The sequence below is a fragment of the Cicer arietinum genome, chromosome 2 (assembly GCF_000331145.2).
Source record: "Cicer arietinum cultivar CDC Frontier isolate Library 1 chromosome 2, Cicar.CDCFrontier_v2.0, whole genome shotgun sequence".
Lineage (NCBI taxonomy): Eukaryota > Viridiplantae > Streptophyta > Magnoliopsida > Fabales > Fabaceae > Cicer > Cicer arietinum.
In genome coordinates this window covers 2,458,510-2,468,520 of record NC_021161.2, presented here as the reverse complement: position 1 = coordinate 2,468,520, position 10,011 = coordinate 2,458,510, and the positions used below count along the sequence as shown (strand labels likewise).

General features: G+C 35.3%; 1 protein-coding gene across 3 annotated transcripts in view; it reads left to right on the top strand.

The window, feature by feature from the left end:
- LOC101507646 (sister chromatid cohesion protein SCC2) overlaps nucleotides 1–9,914 on the top strand; it is a 15,367-nt gene extending 5,453 nt beyond the window's left edge. For 2 of the 3 annotated variants that reach the window (XM_004489400.4, XM_012712647.3), the window contains exons 11-28: nucleotides 75–592; nucleotides 670–880; nucleotides 953–1,003; nucleotides 1,120–1,278; nucleotides 1,420–1,587; nucleotides 2,783–3,082; nucleotides 3,165–3,317; nucleotides 4,441–4,610; nucleotides 4,994–5,102; nucleotides 5,872–6,033; nucleotides 6,113–6,217; nucleotides 6,475–6,708; nucleotides 7,099–7,232; nucleotides 7,311–7,601; nucleotides 7,677–8,106; nucleotides 8,303–8,395; nucleotides 8,880–9,005; nucleotides 9,411–9,914. In XM_004489400.4, the coding sequence (XP_004489457.1) occupies nucleotides 75–592; nucleotides 670–880; nucleotides 953–1,003; nucleotides 1,120–1,278; nucleotides 1,420–1,587; nucleotides 2,783–3,082; nucleotides 3,165–3,317; nucleotides 4,441–4,610; nucleotides 4,994–5,102; nucleotides 5,872–6,033; nucleotides 6,113–6,217; nucleotides 6,475–6,708; nucleotides 7,099–7,232; nucleotides 7,311–7,601; nucleotides 7,677–8,106; nucleotides 8,303–8,395; nucleotides 8,880–9,005; nucleotides 9,411–9,635 (3,639 nt within the window). In that variant the 3' untranslated portion in view covers nucleotides 9,636–9,914. The remainder of the gene's footprint in view (nucleotides 1–74; nucleotides 593–669; nucleotides 881–952; nucleotides 1,004–1,119; nucleotides 1,279–1,419; nucleotides 1,588–2,782; nucleotides 3,083–3,164; nucleotides 3,318–4,440; nucleotides 4,611–4,993; nucleotides 5,103–5,871; nucleotides 6,034–6,112; nucleotides 6,218–6,474; nucleotides 6,709–7,098; nucleotides 7,233–7,310; nucleotides 7,602–7,676; nucleotides 8,107–8,302; nucleotides 8,396–8,879; nucleotides 9,006–9,410) is intronic. The other variant, XM_073365049.1, reaches the window with a different exon arrangement.
- The last annotated feature ends 97 nt before the right edge of the window (nucleotides 9,915–10,011 follow it).

The window sequence follows — 10,011 nt, the reverse complement described above, 5'->3', positions numbered from 1 at the left end:
GGAATGCATGTATTTATGTGCATTATTGTTTTGGTAAAGGCATCAGGCTAGTTTAATGCTGAGAGTTCTTTCAGGTTCTATGTGTCCTACTAATTCAGAATGCTGGAACAAACTCCAAGGATATCACTGCACGCTCCATGGCTATTGATATTCTTGGCACTATTGCTGCAAGGTTGAAGCGTGATGCTATGATTTGTAGCCGGGAGAAGTTCTGGATACTTCGGGATCTACTTAGTCAGGACGCTGCTACTCGGCATTATCCAAAAGATACATGTTGTGTCTGTTCGGGTGGAAGGGTAGAAAATTTGGTCATATGTCCAGGCTGCAATAGGCCTTTTCATGCTGATTGTCTGGACATCAAAGAAGATGAAGTTCCTAACCGGAACTGGTACTGTCATATGTGCATCTGCTCAAAGCAACTGCTTGTATTACAGTCATATTGCAATTCCCAGCGCAAGGGTAATGTAAAAAAGAACCATGAAGTTTCAAAGGATGATTCTGCAGTTTCTGACCATGAAATTGTTCAACAATTGCTTTTGAATTACCTTCAAGATGTCACCTCTGCTGATGACCTGCATCTTTTCATTTGCTGGTTTGTACTTGTAATAAATCTTCTAATTGACATTTTAGTTATAGTCATGCAAAGGTAAGTGTGTATATGTTGTGCAGGTTTTATCTCTGCTCGTGGTATAAAAATGATCCAAATTGCCAGCAGAAGCTCATTTACTACATTGCTAGGATGAAATCAAGAATCATAATACGGGATTCTGGTACTGTTTCATCCATGCTGACGAGAGATTCAATCAAGAAGATTACTCTAGCTTTAGGCCAAAAAAGTTCATTTTGTCGAGGGTTTGATAAGATTTTTCACACGCTTTTGGTCAGTTAATATTTTCCCTTTCCCTTATTTTTCAAATAAAAATTGTATACTAATTTTTCTTATACTGCACAGGGAAGCTTGAGGGAGAACTCTCCAGTTATTAGGGCTAAAGCTTTACGAGCAGTAAGTTTATTAGCTTTATGTTTTCTGTTTTCAATTGAAAATGGGATACTTTTTATATTTCTTTGTAATGGTTTTTTCTTAACTGTCTTTTATTTAATATTTAATATAATGAACAGGTTAGTATCATTGTAGAGGCCGACCCAGAGGTATTGGGTTATAAACAAGTACAATCAGCTGTTGAAGGTAGGTTCTGTGACTCGGCGATATCTGTCAGAGAAGCCGCATTGGAACTTGTTGGTAGGCATATTGCTTCACATCCCGATGTGGGTTTTAAGGTATGTTTCAATTGCTCTTTCTTTTAGTAGTAAAAATTAAATCTGGTCATGCCTTACAAACTTCATGGCTGTTATGGAGACACTTCACACGTAAGGTTGTTGCATTGTTAGTAAAACAAAGTTTTCAAATGTGTACTGTAGTATTTTGAGAAGATTACAGAGAGAATTAAAGACACTGGAGTAAGTGTTCGGAAACGAGCTATAAAAATTATTCGAGATATGTGCAGTTCAAATGCCAACTTCTCGGGATTTACAAGAGCCTGCACAGAGATAATTTCACGTGTTACTGATGATGAATCGAGTATACAGGTACTTCGACGTTTCTGCTTGAGTCTTTTAAGATATGTCACTAAGTATTTCAAATACGTTGTATCTAGCTGTCAACAACTATAACTTATGCCATTAGTTATGTGTAACATGATTCGGAGATCAACATGCTTCTGCCCTATCGTGGTATTCTTTTAGAGGGTTTTGTTTCAAATTATATGAAATTATTCCTGGAAATGTGAGCTTGGGGGTGCAACATCCCCATATTTGGTACAATTTATAGACAAATGCTCCCGGGCATTATTTATTCCCAGGAATCTAGACCAGACATGCTTTTCCTACGTTCCATTCCCATGTCAAGGGGTGGGTTTCTTATTTTCCCATTGGAATAGAATTTATGTTTTACACTTCCAACCATAAATTGTCACTTTCATCTTATTCTATATTTTTTCTTTTTAATTTTTAAACTTTTTTTTAATAACATTCCTAGGAATAACAAGTTTTTTCCAATCATCTCTGTTGGGAATAACATTCCTAGCAATAGTATTCTGGGAATATCATCCCTGGAAGCCTGAAATATAATGATATCCTTGAAATAAATGAAGCACATATACTGACATGAACACCGGACACGACACTGACGTGTCGATATCGGTAATAATTTGAGAAAATAAATTAATTGAATATAATTAATGTGTCGGTGTTGGACACCGGGACACACCTTTGATTTGAAATGTTGATGCTACAGAGCTTGAAACAAATGCTCCTTTAGGTCATTGGTGATGATTTGTAATTGTTGCACCTTTCATCTAAACTTTTTAAATTAGGGAGTTTCGTTATGTCATGTTAATTATATTAAGCGTCTCAATTTGCAATATTTACTTGTCTCAAATTATATGCCTCTTTATATTATCAATGGAGCATTAATTATTATTTTTTCACCAGTATACCCTTATTTATTGTATCTCAACTTATTTAACTACTCCATCAACTATTATTAATATGGGCATTTTAGTAAATGAAACTCATTTTATTATTGAAATCAATATAACTAAGCATTTTTTTTAAGATTTGTGCACAACCCAAATGAGACTTATAATGAGATGGATGGAGTAGTGACTGGATATTAACTTGTGCTTATTGGATGCTAAGCCGTGCACAGGTTCTAAATTTATTTCTCAATGTACCCTTTTTGGATATTAATAATGTTTCTCCCTGCTATGCTTTTGATTTACAGGATCTTGTTTGCAAAACATTTTATGAGTTCTGGTTTGAGGAGCCTTCTGCTTCCCAAACTCAGGTTTTTGGAGATGGTAGTACAGTTCCACTTGAGGTAGCTAAGAAAACAGAACAAATTGTTGAAATGTTGAAGAGAATGCCCAATAATCAACTTCTTGTAACCGTAATAAAGCGCAACTTGACACTTGATTTTTTACCGCAATCAACAAAAGCAATCGGGGTCAACCCAGTGTCCCTTGTAACAGTGCGTAAACGTTGTGAATTGATGTGCAAATGCTTGCTGGAGAAGATATTGCTGGTACACTAGAATTATGCTCATTCATCTAACCTTTATGCGTGGATACCTTGGTATGAAATACAGAGTTTATGTTCATGATCAGGTTGACGAAATGAACAGTGATGAAGTGGAAAAGCATGCACTTCCATATGTGCAAGTCTTGCATGCATTTTGTCTTGTGGACCCGACTCTCTGTGCACCAGCTTCTAACCCTTCCCAGTTTGTTGTTACGTTGCAGTCATATCTGAAGACTCAGGTTAAGACTAATCTAAGTCTTGTATATTGACTTACTCTAGTGTTACTATGCATTGTGTTGAATTGTTTGAATTAGTGCTGTGCATATGGCGGATGCCAATTTCAATTCAAACTAGGAAGCATGATGGTGGTTTCCTGTCCTTCTTTTGGTGGTTCTTTCAAACTTTGTCGAGGCTGAGATGCATTACTCCATTTATCATTCTGATTCGATGTATATAGTAGTAGTATTTATTTATGCATTTTACAATTGTTCTCAAAATAATAAAACATAGTTTATTCAACTGTGAAAATTCAACTTTGTTTCCTACATTATTGTTTTTTATTTTTTAATTATATATTGTCTTTTTTTTTACAATTATGGTTTTAACTTGTTTTTTTTTTATATATTTTATTTATTTTATTTTTTCTCCGGCAATTTTTCCTTTAATTATGAAATTTAATTTTGTGCCGAATGTTTTTAAAATAACTAATGTATAAGCAAACCACCTGAAGAATAAACATTATAACCATGAAAATCTGAATGTTATCTCAAATTTGTATTACTCTCATTTATCATTATATTTACTATATATTGTGTCCAACAGCCCAATTGTGGAAATGAAAGTGTGAGATTTATGCGGATAAAAAATGACAAGCATAATAACAAAGTCTAGCTTTTGGTTGATAGTCTTGAAGCCATGGCTGTGCTGCAACTTTCATCGAGGCAAACAAATAGTAATTTTGGGCTACCCACCAGGGACCTATGGGTCTGGTTGGGAGTTTTTTTTCTGCTTGATTTTGACTGTGCGCGCGTTGGGCTGAGTTCAGCCTATGGGTCAAACATAAATATTAGCTTGCTAAAATTAAAGTTGAAATCCATAGCACATGTCGTAAAGTGATAGAGTTGGCGTCTAAACACATCACAGTTTATTACTATATATCATAAAGCATTTTTACACTAATCAAAGTCTCAATCATAACACCATGAACCCTTAATTTCTGCTTCAGTTTTCATCATCTGTTTATTATTAATTGTGCTGTTTCTAGCTCTTGACTTTTCATTAAATTCCTCCCATATTGTTTTGACCTACAAGAAGTATAATATGAAATGGCTATAGTTTGACTTATCTTATTCTTGTGTTCAGGTTGACAATAGCATGGTTGCACAGCTACTTGAGAGTATAATATTTATAATTGATGCTGTGTTGCCATTGCTGCGGAAGTTACCTCTGAGTATTGTGGATGAACTTGAGCAAGATTTGAAGCAGTTGATTGTCCGGCATTCTTTCTTGACAGTTGTCCATGCTTGTATCAAGTACTGCAATCTCTTACCATTATTTTCATTAGTTAGAAGTTAGATGTGTTCTATTACTTCTATTTATGCAATGTATAGTTCTCTAATTTTTCTTGATGGACGGGTTTATAAACTGTAAATTTGTTTTAATATTATGATGCTGTATATGATAATATCTAAATAATTTTCTTATGCATACCAGTGCAAAACCATGCATACCATCGAAGAACAATTTTTGGATTATATTTTGAGATATTTCTAAAAACCTTGAACTTGGTCTTGGTTATGCTTGCCTTTTCTAGACTGCAATTATTAGAACTATTTTTTCCTCCCATTCAATAGGAGAGAGTTTGCTTACCCGTTCCTCTACTTATAGGTCTAATTTATTACTATTGCTTGAACAGATGTCTCTGCTGTATGAGTAAGATGGCAGGAAAGGGGGATGCTGTAGTTGAGCAACTTATTCAGGTCTTCTTGAAATGTTTGGATACCCAGGCAGTTGTAAACAAGCAGGTTTGGTGCTAGAATCATGTTCAAGTTTGTCTTTTATTTTCGTGTATTTATTATTGGAGTTTATGTGCATCTACATTAAAAACCTAAGACAAAAAAGTGAAAAAGAATAGAATAGAAATAATCTAGAATGAGGCAAGGCTGTCTAGTCTCTGGTAGAGCACTAGGGAGAATCGTGAACTCAATCCTATCCCAAAGCAAACCTCAGGGCTGAGAGATGGCTTTGAAACTGCAGTCACTTATCTCCAATCAGATACATATATGCATGAACGGCAAGTTGCCTTAAATTTTTTACCTCATTTCTACAAAAACCTTTAAGTGAACCGTTACTGTACCTTTTGGGAAAATTCGTTAAAACATAAAATGTGTTGCTACTAGAAAAATCACCACGATTCAAATTGTCGCCGTCTTCCTATCTTCAACTCTTCATTGAATGAAAAATGAAAAGAATGACAGAAAAGCATCATTGACTAAAGTTCATTACTCTCCCAATCATTGAGGTTCCCTTTTGACGTGAGATGTTGACAGATCTTTAATACCTGTACCGAACTTTTGATGAATGACTTTTGTAAAGAAGACAAATGATAAAAGTAAAATCGTTCATATCTCTTCACCTAACAGCTTAAGCTTTGAAGTGAGGGGCCATGTTAGAGATATAATATAAACCACTCATGTAATTGTAACTATCAACTTAAACGTTTAGAGTAGCTGGTGCATCACAAATTTTATATGGCACGTATATTAAAGCGTGACTGTTTCCTGCTATTTACAGCAAGTGGGGCGATCTCTCTTCTGTCTCGGTTTGCTTATTCGTTATGGCAACATATTGTTAGCAAGCTCTGGTAATAAACTTGTTGATGTTAGGAGGAGTCTCAGCTTGTTTATGAAGTATCTTGACGTGGATGATTATTCTCTTAAGGTTAGATCATTGCAGGTAAGAGTTTCTCATTGGCGCAGTTCTTATCTTGGTTTAATCTTGAAAGTTTGTTCATGTTTGATTTTAACTCTTGTAGGCATTAGGATATGTTCTAATTGCAAGGCCTGAATATATGTTAGAAAATAACATTGGAAAGATACTGGAGGGTACACTGTCGAATACTGCTGATGTTCGAATTAAGGTAATATATACTGATATTTCATCTACATTCACATACAATCTAGCGTAATATTACTTTTAACAATTCTTTATACGATGCAAATATAACCAATTTAACTGTTGAATTACATCAAATTGTTTTTTAGATTGTTTAAATTCGCATCTTTCAAAAAGTTACCGAAGGTATAAGTATGCTAATTACTGGTAATATATACTTGTATGTATGCATGTATATAAACATATACTCTTTTGTGGATGCTAAATCATTCTTATAATCAGATTCAAGCATTGCAAAACATGTTTGAGTATCTTCTTGATGCTGAAAGCCAAATGGAAACAGACAAAGTTGAAGATAACGCATCTGGTCACTCGGTCAGAGCTGGGCATAGTGTACCTGTTGCGGCTGGTGCTGGTGATACAAACATATGCGGTGGTATTATTCAGTTATACTGGGATAATATTTTGGGCAGATGTTTAGATTCCAGTGAACAAGTTCGCCAAACAGCCTTGAAGGTCAGAACCTAGCTTCTATCTTGGATTAGATGAAAGTATTAACACTTGGAAATCAAATACAAAGAAACAAGTAAAATCATTTTTTTAATAAACTAAAAAGCAATTAAGCTTGCAGAGTGCATCTGTGTGCATATTGTTTCTATCAATGGTGTTTCCATTTGCTCAAATCTTTTAGATGAAGTGACAGAAAGGGGTTGGGAAACTATGTTGATGTTTTGCATAGGAAATTAAAGGAGAATCTTGCAGTTGTTAGTTACCTGCCTTTCCGTCTCAATGTGGATTAAATGATCTATCTTGTTTATTAGTTTTTTTCTTTCTGACCGTTCCCATAAAAGTAGTTATGTTTTCTATTTCTCATGCATATTAATGAGAGATATGCTAATAATTCAGATTGTTGAAGTTGTGCTGCGCCAAGGTCTTGTTCATCCCATCACCTGTGTTCCATATCTTATAGCACTTGAAACGGATCCTTTGGAGTCAAATGCAAAGTTGGCTCATCATCTCCTAATGAATATGAATGAGAAGTAATCTCCTATATATAATTCTGGATGGCATAATTCACATCAACTAAGTTGTATTATCTAATTAAAGCATCTTTTCAGGTATCCTGCATTTTTTGAAAGCCGCTTGGGCGATGGACTTCAAATGTCATTTATGTTCATGCAATCTGTTTGTGGTAGTCCTGAAAATGTTAATCATAAGACACCATCCAAGATCCCTGTTTCTGGAAAAGGGAAACCTGAGTCTGACTCGCTCACTCAAGCACGACTTGGTGTTTCTCGAATATACAAGCTCATTAGAGGGAACCGGATATCAAGGAACAAATTTATGTCCTCAATTGTGCGGAAGTTTGATAATCCAAGATGGAACAAATTAGTAATACCTTTCTTAATGTAAGTCTTATTTGTCATTATTCTTGTTAGTCATGTGAGTTTTTAAGTGACCTTTTAATTGGTTTCCTTTCACAGGTACTGCACAGAGGTCCTTGCCTTGCTTCCATTCACTGCACCTGATGAGCCGCTTTATTTAATTTATGCCATCAATCGAGTAGTTCAGTTGAGGGCTGGTCCACTGGAGGCAAATTTCAAAGCCTGGAGTTCAAGCTTGTTACAAAGAGAGGGCGACGGTACACCTCATGGGAATGGAATGTATCAACGGGTGCCACATGAACCTATTCTTACAACCCAAGTTCAGTCAATGGACTTGAATGGCACATTTCAGCAAAATCTAGATGTTCAGCCTTACTTAGTTGATATGACATCAGTGGATTTAAACGGAACAAATCACCAACTGCCAGATTATCCTTTATCACATAATGGTGGGTCAAAAGTAAAGCCACACACTGCTGGTTTTGCAGATTCCCTTACCTTCTCAGAAGATGATACAGAGAAATTTCAGGTATTATGGAGCTCGCTGTTATTATTTTTGTCTATTCTGTTGACAATTTGTGCTAATTGAGAGTTCTGCTCTAAGCAAGAATGTGAAATATTTTCAATATACGGCCTTACCAGTAGAGTATGCACATTTCAATTAATCAGTAGTTTAGTAATTGTGTCATATGATCACATTTGTTTTATACCTGATGCGTATGCAGGCTGACTGTTTATCTGCGATTGCATTGCAACTTCTTTTAAAGCTAAAGAGACACCTAAAAATCACGTATAGTCTCGATGATGCCAAATGTCAGGTAAAGTTATATAATGCATATTATCATCACTTACACGGCCAACCCAAGAATAAGTGGAGCCTAAAGCAAACTTTGAGAGAGACTTTTTTGTGTTAAAGAGAGCTTTAGGCTGGCCATTTTGTTAGCACGACTCACGAGAATCATTTCCTTTTCTTACCTTTTTTTCAATAAAAAACTTAGAAGGTTGCTCATCCATCCTCCGTGTTTGCTCACCCCCCCCAAATACACTACCGGAAGCTAGGATCCGGTAGTGTATTGTACTCAATTTTACACTACCGAAAGCTATAATCCGGTAAAAAGCCGAAAAAATGAGGAAACATGGGGGCTAGATGAGCAATCACCAAAAACTTAACCGGAAATACTCAAACAAATTTTTTAGGCCTAAAGCCCAGAAGCATTGGTTTTGGGCTGGCCTCAATCACTTACTATCATTTTAAAGCCCAGTAGCTAACCGTTCTCTCTATGTTTTCTCATTTTTGTTCAGGCTTATTCTCCAAGTGAACCGCCAAAACCTGGAGATGTAATCTCAAAACAGAGTATTCCATTTAATATTGGTGAATCTCAGTTCAGTTTGCCTACAAGTCCGCAAGAATTAATACAAAGATATCAGGTATTGTAGCTTGTGTGAATTTGTTTTCTTTAATACATACAATACTGAACTATTTGCACGTTGAGAGTTTCTGTAGTCATTATTAGTCGGTTTGAATAAATTTCTTCTACAGCATTTACGAGGAAAAAATATTAAAAAAATCATATGATAATAAGAGTATTTTAATTGATATCTTCTATATAAAGACTTGAAATTAGTTTCTGTATCTTAATTATTGTTTTAAATTCTCATGTAAATTTTTGATAATTATACCTATGAATTCATTAGTTTTTTTTGTAAGTAATGAACTGTGAATATGAGTATATATTAGTTTTTAAACTTTTTTCCTAAATAAAGAACCATGACATTTTTTTAAGTGAGAATTTCTTAATTTCAATCGAGCCTATATCTCATCCTTTGCACCAGGAGTTTAAAAACGCATTGAAGGAAGATACAGTGGATTATTCACTCTACACTGCAAATATAAAACGGAAGCGACCAACACCCAGAAAAGGTCGAAAAACTGGACCTATACCGATGGTAGGTGGGGATTTTGGGGATGATGATGATGAAGATTGGGCTGGTGGAGCGCGCAACATAAATTTTAGTGGTGGACGCAGGGCTAACCTTAGAAGCTCCAGACAATACTGATCGATGTAAGTAAATGGTAGATAGGCTAACTTGTACATTAAATAGAAATTAAAAAAAAAAGTTACAGAATAGGATGAGAGCCAATAGAATAGGGTTTATGGAAACAGTGCAGGAGAGCATGGGAATGGGATTTTCGTTGCCTATGTTGACTGTATGATTTGTCTGTTTCCGTCTGTAATTTGCTTCATATTATAGTGGTAGCATTCTTTTGTTGATGGAAAACTCGTCTTAGCCATCAAAATCATATCCTATTGATTATTTCTTTCGGTTTTGTTCTAATAGCACATAAGTCGTTGTACGTTTATTATTTAGTAAAGCTTGGTTTTGCCTAGTCAGAAGCATACAATGGAAGTACTAAGAAATTGGAAATAGAAAT